Consider the following 15,439-nt stretch of genomic DNA (forward strand, 5'->3'; position numbering starts at 1 on the left):
TTAAATTAAACGACTGGTTGATCTAATCCACTTCCCAACTCTCAGGATTTTCAAAGAATCTTGGTAGGTTTCAGGAACCTCAAATAAAGCAAGCAAAGCGAAACAATCCCTGTTCCTTAAAATATGCAAGCTACCTGAGTATTTTGACGAAAAAGTTCTGGAGAAATGCAAGCAAGTAAAAAAATCTTACTTAGAAAGCAAATCTTAAAAGAAAAAGCAGCCCTAATCGTCAGCAGCCTCAGCCTGCTGGCCCGGGGCTGGGAAGCCCGACGACGACTGTCGGGGAAACCTCAATGTCACCCGGTCGTCGGCGACTACGGTGGGAGGAGAGCTGCCGCAGGCCGCGCGCGCGCCGCCAACCCCGGCACCTCGCTCAGAGCACCGCGAGCCAGGCGTCCCCAGCAGCCGCGTGGGACAGAGCCGACACCTCAGGGCAGCCTTCCTTCCAGGGCTGGGACCTCCCGCACAGAAGGAGCCGCCGGCTGTGCACCTCCCCTTCCCCACTCCCAATCCGCAGGCGCACAGGGGACAGTCGTCTTCCGGGAGGCGCTACCACACCCCTGCCCGACGCCGCTGCTCCTGCCCGCTCCTGGGAGTGGGGGTGGGGTTGGTGGATGAGCGGCCAGGAACCCTCGCAAAGGCGGGGGCGGAGGAAGGAGCCCCTCTAGCCGCGCCTTCGAAACAGCGCTCCTTGTTCTCGATGGTCCCCGCGCGGCCGTCTTATCGAACGCCATTTCCGGTTCCTTTTAAAGGCCCCTAGCTGTGCTGCGCGGCGCGTGAGAGGAAGGCATAAAAGGGAGCGAGAGGGCGGGACCGAGAAGGAAGGGGAAAAAAAACTAGCGGTAGAGGGGGCGGGGGAGGTGCAAAGGGCGCGCTTGCGCGTCACGTGACCGGGACGCGCCGTTCTTCCGTCGGCCATTTTAGGTGGTCCGCGGCGGCGCCATTAAAGCGAGGAGGAGGCAAGAGCGGCCGCCGCTGCTTCTTATTCTTTTTTAGTGCAGCGGGCGAGAGCGGGAGTGCGCGCCGCGTGAGAGTGGGAGGCGAGGGGGGCAGGCCAGGGAGAGGCGCAGGAGCCTTTGCAGCCACGCGCGCCTTCTCTGTCTTGTTGTGTGCTTCGCGCGGTAGAGCGGGCGCGCGGCAGCGGCGGGGATTACTTTGCTGCTAGTTTTCGGCTCGCGGCAGCGGCGGGTGTAGTCTCGGAGGCGGCGGAGGCACTAGCACTATGTCGGAGGAGCAGTTCGGCGGGGATGGGGCGGCGGCGGCGGCGGCAACGGCGGCGGTAGGCGGCTCAGCGGGCGAACAGGAGGGAGCCATGGTGGCGGCGGCGCAGGGGGCAGCGGCGGCGGCGGGAAGTGGAGCCGGGACCGGGGGCGGAACCGCGGCCGGCGGCACCGAAGGGGGCAGCGCCGAGTCCGAGGGGGCGAAGATCGATGCCAGTAAGAACGAGGAGGATGAAGGGTGAGTAAGGGGCGGCCCGGGATAGTCAGGCCCAACTATCCCCCCTCCCCCTCCCTGCCCCCCGCCATTAGGCCTCGTTCCCGCTCTCCGCCCGCCCTCCAGGCCCAATGCAGCTTTCCTTCACTGTTCTCCCTTTCTCTTCGCTGGACTCCCCGGGGTTTTCATTTCCTTCTCCCCCTGCCTGCTTATCGCCCCCTCCCCCATCACACACGTTTCCACCTTTAGCCGTCACCATGCTGTTCCCCGGCCCGCCCTCCTTCCCTCCCTCGCCTTGGGTCTCCTCCCACCGATTTAGCCGCCAGGATTTTTTCCCGCCTGTCGAGGGGTACCTTTTTTTTTTTTCCCACTGTCTTCTCCCTTCCTGGTTTTCTAAAGTCCTCGGCAAAAAACGCAGTCAGACACAAAAGCCTTTATGCCTGGACAACTACGGTTTATTTGGTGCCTCCTAACTCTAACATCCCAAGACGATGTGTGGTTCTTTATAAGCACATGCTTCGGGGAACATGTAGGCTGTCCAGCTCTGCTCCTCCCGCCTCGGCTTCAGGCCGAATGTTTTTCAGTATTTTGAGTAAGTTTCGCCTCCACCTCTTCGTTTTTCCAGTATGCACTATCGCACAACAACTTGCTTACGTAGTCTCTACTTTACAGCTTACAGAACCAATTGGCCCTGGTGAAATTTCCCAAATCGCCTGTTGGTGCGTTGGTTTTGCTCCTCGGGCTTTCCTTAAGTTCCTTGTGGGCTGGGCCTGCACTTGACTGGAGCTGTTCTGCCTCCGCCTTGCTGACTGCCCTTCCCCCACCCCGCCGAGTTACTCTGACCGCGCACCTTTTTCGCGCCTTCAGCTATTTGGGTCCCCAACTGTTCGTATAGGTTGTACTCCTGCTTTACGTTTTCTGTGCAATTTCCATTTTTTAACCAACACTCCCACCCCACCTCGTGCCCAGGATCCTTTTTTTGGTCTCTCTTGATTTCTCCTTCCCGCTCTCTCACTCATTCAAGTCGAAAGAGGCCCACTAGCCTTGTACCATAAAATGAACAAATCCTGTATTGTGCCATGGCATTTTTTTCTTTTTTGCAGGTTTTTAAGTAGTAATTTGCTTTCTCCAATTGGAATACGTTGTATATATTATTTAACGCTGCATTTATTTATTAGAGCATATTGGGAGCGGGAAGCATAATACAGGAGTTAGCAGGAGGGACTAAATCGGGGTTCTTGATTGGGTTTTCTTGTTCCCGTTACTGACTGCTGATCTTGGGTTAACGCTTCCATTACTTTTTGTAATTGGTTGTGTGTATGAAACTTTTTTCACTCTAACAAGGAGAAAGGTGTTGGTGGAAGGTAAAAGCAATAAAATGTTGCTTTAACCCAATATTAGAAAATACGATTTCTTTTTTTGGAAAAAGGCACAAGCTTTGGAGGGGTGAGAGAAGCTCTTCGGAGTATAGGATTTAATAATCTCAGCCTAGGCAGACTCCTGTCAGGCTGTTTTGCCGATTGTGCTGGCTTTGGGAGAGTGGAGGTGGGATGGGAAAGTAGTTTTTCTTAATTTATCTTTTTTCTTTCCTTAATTTATCTTGAATTACGTATACCTTAATTTAAGAAAGGGATATGTTAAATATTTGGGAACTTTAACATTTGGAAGCCTTTAACATTTTGGTTTTTGTTTTCTGAATTCTATTTTTTGGACAGAGGCACCAAAATGACTAACTGTATAACTTGCTGTGTGGGGCAAGCTTTCTGTTTGATTTTTCAAATCACAAAGCAGCTGCCTTTGTAGTTATGTGCTGTTGAACTGAACTGTAAATGAATTAAAGTTTTAACCCTAACAATGTCAAAAACTAAAACTAGAATTTTGATTGGTTGCTGTACCGGTTGTTAATTCCCTAGCCATTCAAACTCCTCCCCACGACACTCTGAAGCAGCGACGGCACAGCGGGAAGAATGGTAAAACTTTTAAATTTTATTTTTGTCTTATAAAGGTTTCAGTAGTCATGCAGAGGCTGTGTACTGGTTAGTTGCCCACTGATCCCCAGGAAATTCTAGACTTTAGTACAATAGGATGTTTTATACCTGGGATATAAAACCTTTTTAGGCATCTTGTGTGATCTTTGGGCAAAATTGATGCTATTACATGGTTTTTGGTCTGTGGTAATGCATGTAAGTGTGGTTTGGGCTATTAAAGCTTAATGTAATTAGTAATGATATTTGTATATCTGGGCAAGAAAAATATTACTGTAATTTTAAATTTGATTTGTTTTTAAGACGAAGGTATTTTTGTTAACTAACTGATGCTATATGTGAAGGTTATTTGATACAAAGTATTTTGTGTTTAAAATGTCTTGCATGTTATACTGAAATATTCTGGAGATGTCAGTAGTAAAATAATTTTAAGTAGTGTGTGTATGTATGCAAAAATGAAGTCTTTTATCGCCAACCATATTTGTAAATAGAACTTCAGTAAGAATTGCATATGTATTATTAGAGGCGCTGATGTGGCTTTCCACTACAGCTTAAATCAGATTTTTAAATTTAAGTGTGATTTGGCTGGAATGTTAATTACAGTTGGTTGGTTGACGTGTGTTTCACAATTGCATGACTTCTTGGAAGGCTGGTAGATTGAATATTCTTTTTTCCTTTCCTTTCCCCTAAATGTTGGTATTTGAGTTTGTGTCCACCAACACTGGAGTTTAAAGAGCCAGTAACTTCCAGAGAGTTGACTTACATCTGTACAAACTATATTCTACTTTAAGAGCCCAGTTGAGATAACATTTAAATTTTACAGAAGTTTATTGCTATTATTTTCTTTCACTGAAATTTGTCCAGTTTTATATTGGAGATAAAACAGTGGAACCAGTAGGCAAAAGAACAAAAAAACCTGTCGTCGTAGTTTGACATACAGAATATGTGTTTTTGAAGGAAACGATTCTATTTGTCACTGTGATAGTTCAATTTCACTGCTAGGTAATAGTGGAAACTAAATAATAAAAACTGTGCTTTACTACATTACATATCTCAAATCTTATATAAGCACTTATTTTCATTAATTTGAAAAGCACTGTAAACTTAGGTTTAAAGGTCACTGTTTTGACTCTTGGAATATTTATATGTGGTCTGCTACCTTGAGTGACCTCTTAGGAAAACTGGACAATTAAATATTTATAGTTAATGAACATTTTAGATTATGAAGTTCACTTAAGTGAGTTTACATTTAACAAATTTAGCAAATAATATTTTCATTTTTAAAGTTTAGTATTTGGCTTAACCACTACTGCCCAGTCAGTTATCCTCATCCTGTAGATGTTCTTGTTTTCTTCTTGAACACACACAAAAAACTTAAGTCCTTTAATCTTTCTGATGTCTGTGCACTTGCCTCCCACCCCAATCTTTTCTTCTCTGTCTCCCAGTTTGAGGGAAGTTTGGCAGAAGTTTCATAATGATCAGTGGTGAGGTTAATTAAGACTGGTTACTAGATACAAAGTGATCTAAATTTATTAAAGACACACTGTGCGTTTCTTTTTAGTTTTAATGAGACTAAAGTGATGACAGTTTCATCCTAAAAATATTTTAAAATGCTTTTGTTGTAGACTTAAGTTTTTTTGTTTGTTTTTTTGGTGGAGGTACTGGGGATAAACCAGGCCCTCTTGCATGCTAAGTTTGAACTCTACCACTGAGCTATTACCCTCCCCCCTTAAGTGTTTTTTTTTTTAAAACATAAGAATAAACTGCTATTTTGAGGATGACATGCCTGTTACATCTCTAGTGGAGTGTGGTGTTTCCACAATTTACTGTGGACTTATAGAGTATTTTCAGAGTAAAATGTCTTCATGAGTTCACCTCATTATATGCTTTCCAACTTTTAACATCCCCAGTTTTTACTTAAAAGCAGTTGCACTGGGATTTCTCATTTTGGTGTGAACTCACTATGTCCTGTAAGGGCTATGATTCTTTAGGGTAGGTTCTTTAAAATATACTTACTGTCTGGCAAAATGTGCATGCCATATAGCCAGCTACCTGGAGGCAGAGATTTTAAAATCTCATGATCAGTGGAGAACTATAATATTGTGTTAGCTTTCAGACAGTTTTACAAGGTAGGTACTTTGACTTGCCTCCATTGGATGAAGCAGGAAGCAGAATAATCCCATTCATTTATCAGCCAAAGTACAGCAATACTTTTCTAATAGGACAGTTGATCTAGTCCTGTTACCATTAGTGTATAAACTCAAGTGTGATTCTTTCTGTTTGAGAATTTTGTGAATTAATTGTGCTATAGGTTTTCTCTTGTCCAGTTTTTAAGAAACAGGCCTACCCACCACGTTTTTATTTTAAATATTTGAGATTAAAATCTATGGCCCAGTGCTTCTGGGGCATTTTGAAATTGTTTCATAAAACAGTTAACTTTTAGATAAAGCAGTCTCATGCCAATATACTGGCCTTTGATTCAGTAAGTTGGATTTATTGTAAAGTTGAGATCTTGAGTAGGTGGGTCTGAATTTTGGCATTCTTTGGAACCTTTGACAAGTTTCCAAGCTTAAAATTGCAGAAATAGATGCCCCCAGATCTTGAGATAATGAACACGTAAAGGAGGAATACTTACATTCCTTTTTATTTCAAGTTCTTATCTATTACGAAAGATTAAAAGTCACCTGATCTTTGGAATTGTAGAATATTATTGAAGTTTTTCAGTGCTGCTTTTTGAGATAAGTATACTTTTGGCTGCTTCTATAAATTAAGGGTATATATACTTTGTATTTTTAATGTTCCCTGGGTATTCTGACATCTGTGAGGGTGTCCTAATATAAGACAGTTTTCATTTTACTGTTGTATATGATTTATGGCCAACATGGAAGATGATTAGTTTTAGCCTTTAAGTGATAATATGCCACGCTTGAAAGCATTAAAAAAGGAATAGAGTAATAACTCATTTCCTATTCCAATTAAAGCTGTGCACCTTGAGTGTGTGCAGATTCACAAATGGAGTGAAACAACTTCTGTTGAAGTTTTATTTGACTTTAGTTCTGCTTCAACGTTTTAGTAGATAGGGCACTGAACTGGATGCTGGAAGCGTGGGATCTGTTTCTGTTACTTCACTTCCAACAGTGTGGTCTCAGGTAATATAACATGTTTGTTACTTGGTTTGCTGATCTATGTGTTGGAAACAATGCTCACCACAGGAAGATTGACTACATAGCCTGCTTTCATAGTTTGTGTGTATTTGTCCCCGTGCCTTAATAATTGATACTGCCAGTGGTTTACTCCTGTGGAGTAAAGGTAAGCATGTTTTAGTTTCTGGAGTATTATATTGTACATTGGAGCTAGACATTTAAGACTGTTTGGGGGTGGAGTGGGGAGACTCGTATTACTGGCAGTGCTTGGCGAATACTCAGAGTGATAGTTTAGGTCATGTTGTGTAAGCTCCTGCTTATCTAGACTTTCAAAACTACCACAAAGCCCAAATAGCCAGGAAACCCAACTCCCATCTCCCCACCCCAAGTCTTAAGAGAAAGATAGATGAAAAACTGTCAGTATACTCAAAAAGCAACTAAAAGACAATGTCATAGAATGAATCTTCTATAATTTTCCTCTTATACTATTAAAAAGTAATGTGATTTTAAAGCAAGATTCTAAAATTCTATCAAAAACGGTGAAAATCATTTTCTGAGTTTAGTGTCAATACTTAAATTGATTTCTAATAGAAAACAATGTGTAGTAATCTCAGTTAACCAGAACCTTAACCTCTAGGTTAAGGAAAGCCTATTCCTTAACCTTTAGGTAGATGGGAGTTTACCTTGTAAAGCTGATTGAAAGTTTATTTTAAAAGTAAAAATGAACAAGATGTCATTCCTGTCTGGGAATGAAACAGAAGGGGGAGATTTTAGGGTTCAACATTGAAGTTTATTAAAAAACTGATGTTTATTAGCTATTATGTTTTCAACTTAGTTATCCTTTTCAGTCATTTAGGTTCAAAGTATGAAGAAATGAGATCTAATATATTAGCTAGAGGAATTAATCTTTTTTATTGACTTGTTAAAAGTTTGTTAAGCTGTTTCCAAAGTTACCTTTTACACAGATTCCTAAATGATAATATGTGAATACCATCTAGTTGCAAAAAGTAAACCTCACCTCAGCTTAGTTAACTACTGACTTAATTTTAAAATCTAAAATTTATAAGGAATAATTTCTTATCTGTTGGTGAGATTTTATTATACTTAATATCATTTTAGGATTTTAAAGAAATTATAAAATACCAGAAACTTTTTAAAAAAGAATGTAGTATGTTTGAGTAGCATTACTCTAAAAAGTGATAGTGATTGACCAGTCACGTTATATACTTGAAATGTATATCAGATTGACTTTTTTTTTGGTAGTTTTTAAACTGTCAGAATTTGTTATGAAACCACAAATGGAAGATCATGAGTTGTTAGAAAGTGTTTAAAAGTTACAGAATACATTTTTTTGTCCCTGTTCCAAAAGTGGGAAGAAATATAATAGTATTTATCATTTTACCTTGAATAAGGTGTTTCACAGTAAGGACTTGATAGGGAAATATCTTTATATAAAAAATACTTCCTGTTTCTGGAGTGTTAAACCTAGTGACCTCAGTAGTATTGAGAACATAATTCTTGGATGGGAAAAAACGGTATTGGAACAGTTTCCACCAGTCAGCAGTGCTCCATATATATTGTGTTTTATATTTTGAAATTATTCCTTACTAAAGTTTTTGGCATTTATGTAGAGTACAGACAAGCCATCAGTATGATTTTGGAACTACATTTTATTTAAGAGTCTTAGACAACTAAATTTCCAGTCTATATAGTTTTACACAGGATATTTAAGATTTCTGGGTTTTTTAAGTCTGGCATTAAAAATAATGCTAGGATCCATTTATATAAAACTCATCCTGGCTTTTTCCCCTTAATGTTGAAACTTCATATAGCCCGTGCAGATTAAAAAAAAATTAAGCTGTTAAGAAAATGAAAAAATTGTTTTATTAAATTATATGTAGATTGTGCTCTACCTGTTCTAAATAATAATTATTTTTATTGAGCACTTAGGATGTGTCAGACTATGTTCTGTGCCATTTAAATCCTTAGTACAGATTTATGAGGTAAACTCTTAGTCCTCTTTTTTACAGATGTAGAAAACAGTTTTGGAATTTTTTTTCCCTTAGGATCAGTTCTGGAGGAAGGATTTAGACCCCAGACAGTTTGGCTTACTGTCTCTAAATTTACTTTCTCTAAAAGAGAATGACCTAAATTCTCATTTAGAGAGTTATGTGCACTGAGTTGTATAACTTTGCCTGCCATTTAATATTATAATATGGTATAATATCAATATGTGTAAAGGCAAGGAGATTTCAGTTGTTGAGTAAGTGTTTTAAATTGAGTATTGTACTGTCTTTGGGGTGCTAAATAGCTTTACAGACAGGATAAAGAAATTAAACTTTGTATAAAAAAGTTAAAAAGAAATTAAACTTTGTTAATGCTGTAAATGGAGTCCTACACTTTAATGGGGATTTTCAATTGACTTGTAAGTAAGGATCAAGTTTTAAACTTACATTGCAGTATTAGGGGCCCATTTTTGCTAGTTGAATGAGTCCTCTTGTAGTTTTAACTTGACTGCTCAGGATTTTTCTAAAGTTCCAGCTCTGCTTCCTTGTAAAGTGTGCACATCTCTGCAGGGGTGAAGGCAACTTGAAAGTCAGTCTTTGTATTTAAGGTAGCAGAGGTAATCTGGCCAGACAATAGGTGGTGTACGTCAAGCAAGATACAGTAATATAAAATATAGAAAGTTTAAATTGGTATCATCTTGTACCATCTCATAATTTGAGAGAGAGCATGTCAGAATGCTGGTGTTTCAGAGAGGCTAAAATAAGTTCCCATTTATCCAGAGTTAAGATAACAGACTTTTTCTTACGTATTATACATTTATATCTTGCTGTGCCTACTGAATGAAAATGGGGTGGATTTAATATGTTCCATTTAGTAAAGATGGAATGGATTTGATACAGTTTGTGTTCATTGTAGTATATCCAGTTGTCTGGTTGTTAGTTGTGCAGCACCCTTTATTAGAGCAGAAGGAAAAGAGTGCTTTTGGGCTGCCAAAATGGTAATGAATTTGTTTCAGAAAGATCCAGTTAAGCACTTGCTCAGAGGCTGTTTACTTTTACTTTACACAAAATTTGAAAAATTGAGTGCTAGCTACCTAGCTACAGAGTGGATGGGGGAAGCATTTTAGAACAGTAACTTCTGGTTAATCTAGCAAAAATGAAAACTGAAACTTGTTAAAAAAAGCTAAGAAATAAGATGCACTTGGTGTATTCATAAGTAATTCTCTAACTTCAGAAGACCCTATGGGCATGCTACAGTAGCATAATGTATTAGTGGTAACTGACCCAAAGAGTGTTAAATCATGATTACTGTATTTGATTAAGGCAGAAGAGTGTGTGATACATTGTAGGAAAAAAATTCATTCCAAGTGATTGAAGGTTAAAAAACAATTGGGAGAAAACCAAAAAAGGAGGGGAGCGATTAAGGAGAGCAGGCAGTGTTTGAAGAAAGGTGTAATAAATATTTGGCTCCTCATTCTCCAAAGGTGCTGGATAGCCGAAGTTTTACTACATATTTTGCTTTAAGTTTTTGAAAAACAGTAATCATTCTATGGAATATGTATAAATTATAGTTGACTAGAACACGTACTAAATTTCTGGGATTTGATTGTTAGTTGAGGCCTCTTCAGGGACCTTTTAACTCTAAGGTAGGTACATTTAATGACTTCTTTACTAAAGACTACATTGAATGTGTAAAAAGTTTCTTAAAGAACCCTTAATAGGCCAGGTGATGAATTAGTATGCTTATCTAATATTTAAGAAAACTGACTCCCAAAGTTGAGAAGAAATTTGGGGCTTGTGAATAATAGAACATGCCTCATTCTTGGTGTTACAATTTATTTCTTTGTAATTGTTTTTTATTTCTTAATTTTAAATTGACACAACCCAATAATAAACATTTTCTTGGTTGAATAAAATCAAAATGAGTTCAGTCTCAATATCTGAGGAACAGACTAGACACAGGATTTTGTTGCCTTTCAATTTTAGCTTTTTAAAATAAGGCTTTTGTTACTTACTCTCTTCAGGTTGAAATACTTTCCAGCTGTTAAACTATTGATGGAAAATATCTGTAATAATCACAGAAGTGGTAATTTAATAGTTATATTTCAATTTACTTGGAAGTTGTTTCTGTTGTAGAATTTTCCCTGAATATCTGAGCAAGAGGTCATTGCTTTATAGTCAGTTCTTTTTCTCATCTTTAAAAAGATAACAGTGTCCTCTTCACCTTGAAAGAGTAAATGTTGGTAATATACTTTCCATCTATGAAGGAAATGCTCTGGATCTTTAGGTTAAAAATAAGATGTTTAAGGGAATACAGATTGGATATTCATTGGATATGGAAGAAAATGTAATTGAGAAAGTACCTCAACTTTTGTTCCATGGAATTGGCAGTAAACATTAAAAATACCTATACAACATTATGGGTGTTTCCTTATGCTCATTTGACTGTAAAATACAAAAAGAGATAATAAATGGACATTTTATTAACAGAAGTCCTGAATGTTAAGCATATAAATAGCCCAGCTCTAGAATACAGGTACAAGTTGAAAACCTAACCTGAAATGGGAAGCACAGAATATGCCTAAAGTAAGACTTCTTTTACATTAAGTCAGCTTTGTCATTAGAAGTAAAAAACAAGTTTGTGATAAAATAGTAAAATCAGTAACACCTCAGTTAATCCAGCATCTTTAGGTGAAGAGGAAGCAAGATCTTTTTCTAGGGACAGGCTTATCCTCTTTTGCAAGAATTGGCTCTAGTGGAAATATCCTAAAAAGCCTACAAGATGGAGGTGTTTCTTGGTTTAATTTTTTTCCATAGCTGGAAATTAGCACCACATGACCATCATCATCCTTACCCTGACCCACCACAGTTATAAAGATAGGAGGCATTGACCAAACATAGTTATTCCGTGGTGAAATTAATCATTAGCTCTCACGTAACAAATTCTGACAGTTTACCCTTAGAATAACAATATCCAATCTTGTCTGTTTAAAGGGTAGGAGGTATATGTTAGCTCTTTAGTGGGGGTGGGTAAAGGGGGCATATGTAAAATGGATCACAGGGCTGCCAGATCTGAGCTTTATGGCCTTTTGTTATAATAAAAATAAGATTTCACCTTAATTTTTTCTGATGGGGAGTGTATATTTGGTCTTAAAGTGTCCTGGTGGTTTCCACTTACCACCTGTCACTTTTAGCATTGTAAAGATTTAAATATTTTGTTGCTGGTTAACTGAGGTTCTACTGTAAGGAAATCATCTAGGTTAATTAGTGGCTTGTGCTTCAGTGAATAATTCTTTTTGTTCATTAAATTGCTTATGTGATTACTTTTGTCTTCATTAGGGATTCTTAGCACATCAAAAAACTTGGTTTACAACTTAATCGTGAGATGTAGATTTTCCATTTTATGTGCTAAGAGTTTTGTTAGAGAACTGTTAAGACAGGAGCTTCAGCATAGACACATGCTGCTTGCTGTGGTTAGTGGAGACTACGTAGCCTTTATAAGTTTAATGAAGATTTGGAAGAGAAATTTGAAGCTGAAGTTCTGTATTTTGCTGTTAACCAATATTTAACTTTCTGTAATTTAATGTATATACTATTTTTACTTTGGGGATACATTTTTTGCAAGTCAGATTTAATCTGCTGCTTGCTCTCTAGTTTTTAATTATGCAGGCGCAGTAGTCATAAGCAAAACTTTCCAAAACTGAAATAGGGTGTTCCTGATATGTGGTTATATAGGAAGAATGACATTTTAATATACTGCCCAGTAAATTGGTGCAGTTTGGAAAAGTTATTGATGTGGATACTTAAGACAAAATTAAAATTTTTTTTTTAGCATTTTAATATTGCTTTTTGTCTTTACAGGAAAATGTTTATAGGAGGCCTTAGCTGGGACACTACAAAGAAAGATCTGAAGGACTACTTCTCCAAATTTGGTGAAGTCGTAGACTGCACTCTGAAGTTAGATCCTATCACAGGGCGATCAAGGGGTTTTGGCTTTGTGCTATTTAAAGAGTCGGAGAGTGTAGATAAGGTAGTGTGCTATGTGTTCTGATCAGTTAATACTATAAAATAATATGAATAGCTTGATACAATTAATCCATTATTTGTAATTTCCCCTTTTGCAGTTAATGCGAACGAAGAAAATTCTTGTCAGTACCTTTTATGAAAAGAGTCAGGTTCAAGAACTGTTTACTGAATATTTTTTGTGTGCCAGGGTCTACTAAATTAAAATTAACTTTTAAAGTATTGAGACTTAAACATACTCAATTAGAAGTATGCGCTATGACAAGTTCACAGAAGTATGGATTTTGAAATTTGTTAAGCAAGAAACTTGACAATTATTTTTACAATTTAGGCTAAAGGAAAGTAGCAGTCATACTTAGATTGCTGACAGTTAAAGGCATGGTGGTTTTTAGTAATTGATTAACAACATTCTTCATTCTTACTGACATTTAGGTTTAAACATTGGTACGTATTGGCTGATGTCACATTACCATAATTTGATAGTTTGTGAGCCAGTCAAACATAAGCCTGGCATTAGCTATATTTATTTAAATATAATTATTTTTAAGTAAGTTAACTATCTCTGAACTTTAGTTAAACTGTGTATCTTTAAAATGAAAACTTCAATTTCCTTAGGTGATGGATCAGAAAGAACATAAACTGAATGGGAAGGTGATTGATCCTAAAAGGGCCAAAGCCATGAAAACAAAAGAGCCTGTTAAAAAAATTTTTGTTGGTGGCCTTTCTCCAGATACACCTGAAGAGAAAATAAGGGAGTACTTTGGTGGTTTTGGTGAGGTATGTGATAATATTTTGACCCAGTTTTTGTCAAAATTAGTGTGAATATAATTGTCACATAAAAGGGTTTTCACTGGATTTTCCAGCAAATTATTTTGAAATTTGGACAGATTATGTGATTTGTTTTGAAATAAGGATAGTATAAATTTCTTTATTAGCAAATCTTTAAAGGTTAGATGGATGAATTTTGAAGTTTATTGAGGAACTATGGTATACATAACATTGCTGGGCGCAGGGTACACAAAGATGAAATAAACATTCTTATCTTGGAATTTACTGAATTAGTAAAAGAAATAAGACTAAAACAAGAAGAAGAAATCCAGATTGAATTACATGAGCCGTAGAAGGAAATGGTTCAGTTGAGAATAGGAAAAAAATAAACTTAGAAAAGAATGTAGTGCTTTCTGAATTTAAGTACATGTATATGTGCAAATTTTATGAGGCTAACTAGACTCTGAGATTCCTTTTATGAATTGATTTAAAGCTAAAATGAGAAATTTGTGGCTTTTGGCCCCAGGTACACCCTGCAGACATCCTTGGTTTGATTCAAACAAAGTGTTTTGTGTATTTTGTTGTTAGTATTTAGGAATTGAGATATTTTCCACAAAAATCTGGATATTTAGCTTTTCTTAAATAGTTACAGGAGCAAGCAGCATTGGAACTGCCTTTTTTGCATGGTGATAACCATCTAAGATGTGTAGCAACTTCCACCTTTGGTTATATGCTCTCCAGTTTTCAGTGATCCTCACCATTCTCTGTTTTCTCCCAAATGCAGTGACTTAACTTTTTTTTTTAAAGTTGAATGTTTTCCTTTTGCTTGTTCTTGGTAGGCATTTGAATTGTGACCCTTGGTTTAGGTAGTCAGTGTCAGTACCCTGTAAAGCTTTATTTTTTAATGGATAGGTTTAAAGACTTTGTAGATGGAGTGCATATTCTAATTTGAAGACTTAAGAAGATTAGAATAAACAGGGAGAGAGAGCACTCAATAGAGCTTGAGGGCCAAATGTATGTTTTCTTTGTGTATTTTTCCCACTAAACTTGTGCTCTTACTATCAATAACATGCACACTAAGGTATTAAAACTTGTTTTTTGATATCAGGTTGAATCCATAGAGCTCCCCATGGACAACAAGACCAATAAGAGGCGTGGATTCTGCTTTATTACCTTTAAGGAAGAGGAACCAGTGAAGAAGATAATGGAAAAGAAATACCACAATGTTGGTCTTAGTAAAGTAAGTTAAGCATCCATTTATTTACAAAGAGTATACATACAGCTGTTGGAGGGAGTTTAATCATCTGAACTTTCTGTAAAGGCTTCAGGTTGTGTGTTTGTGCTTTAAAGATGTCTCATTGGCCCCTTATTTATCAAAGTAATTTTTTTTGACTTTTTGCTTTTACTGGGGAGCAAGAGGGAAACATTTAAATGCATTTCGTAGAAGCTTTACAAGAGATACTCTTTGAGGACCTGACAAATAGAATGTAGTAGCATACTCAAGCAAATACTTCTTGAATATATCAGAAGTGATTATTTCTCGAAGTACTGATGATTGAATTAATTAATAAACTGATTTTGAGGAAAGTATCGAATGAACCATCTGTATGTTTTAGACAGTATTGGCTATTCTGGTTACTGTAAACTGATTTGAAATTTTTCTTGAGTCATTGTAATAACATAATTTTCCTCTTTGTAGTGTGAAATAAAAGTAGCCATGTCGAAGGAACAGTATCAGCAACAGCAGCAGTGGGGATCTAGAGGAGGATTCGCGGGAAGAGCGCGTGGAAGAGGTGGTGGTAAGCTAGAGCCTAAGTTTACTCTATCTTAAGCTTTTCTACTTTTTAATTATCCTGAAGTAAAGATCTTTGCTGATCTTCTGACTTTAGTGAACCTATTAATGTGCTGCAGGCCCCAGTCAAAACTGGAACCAGGGATATAGTAACTATTGGAATCAAGGCTATGGCAACTATGGATATAACAGCCAAGGTTACGGTGGTTATGGAGGATATGACTACACTGGTTACAACAACTACTATGGATATGGTGATTATAGCAGTAAGTACTATACTTTTTATAT

General features: G+C 37.8%; 1 protein-coding gene across 6 annotated transcripts in view; it reads left to right on the plus strand.

The window, feature by feature from the left end:
• Window positions 1-869: 869 nt before the first annotated feature.
• Window positions 870-15,439, plus strand: part of HNRNPD (heterogeneous nuclear ribonucleoprotein D) — a 17,226-nt gene continuing 2,656 nt past the window's right edge. The window contains exons 1-7 of one of the 6 annotated variants that reach the window (XR_004311645.1): window positions 900-1,458; window positions 3,348-3,404; window positions 12,430-12,598; window positions 13,207-13,368; window positions 14,468-14,599; window positions 15,059-15,158; window positions 15,271-15,417. Coding sequence is in view for 4 of the 6 variants with exons in the window: in XM_032456796.1 (XP_032312687.1) it covers window positions 1,223-1,458; window positions 3,348-3,404; window positions 12,430-12,598; window positions 13,207-13,368; window positions 14,468-14,599; window positions 15,059-15,158; window positions 15,271-15,417 (1,003 nt within the window). In the remaining 2 variants the exon portion in view is untranslated. Of the gene's footprint in view, window positions 1,459-3,347; window positions 3,405-12,429; window positions 12,599-13,206; window positions 13,369-14,467; window positions 14,600-15,058; window positions 15,159-15,270; window positions 15,418-15,439 lie in introns of all 6 variants that reach the window. The other 5 variants (XM_032456796.1, XM_032456803.1, XR_004311648.1 and 2 more) reach the window with 5 other exon arrangements.

Source organism: Camelus ferus, chromosome 2, assembly GCF_009834535.1.
Source record: "Camelus ferus isolate YT-003-E chromosome 2, BCGSAC_Cfer_1.0, whole genome shotgun sequence".
In the NCBI taxonomy this organism is placed as follows: Eukaryota; Metazoa; Chordata; class Mammalia; order Artiodactyla; family Camelidae; genus Camelus; species Camelus ferus.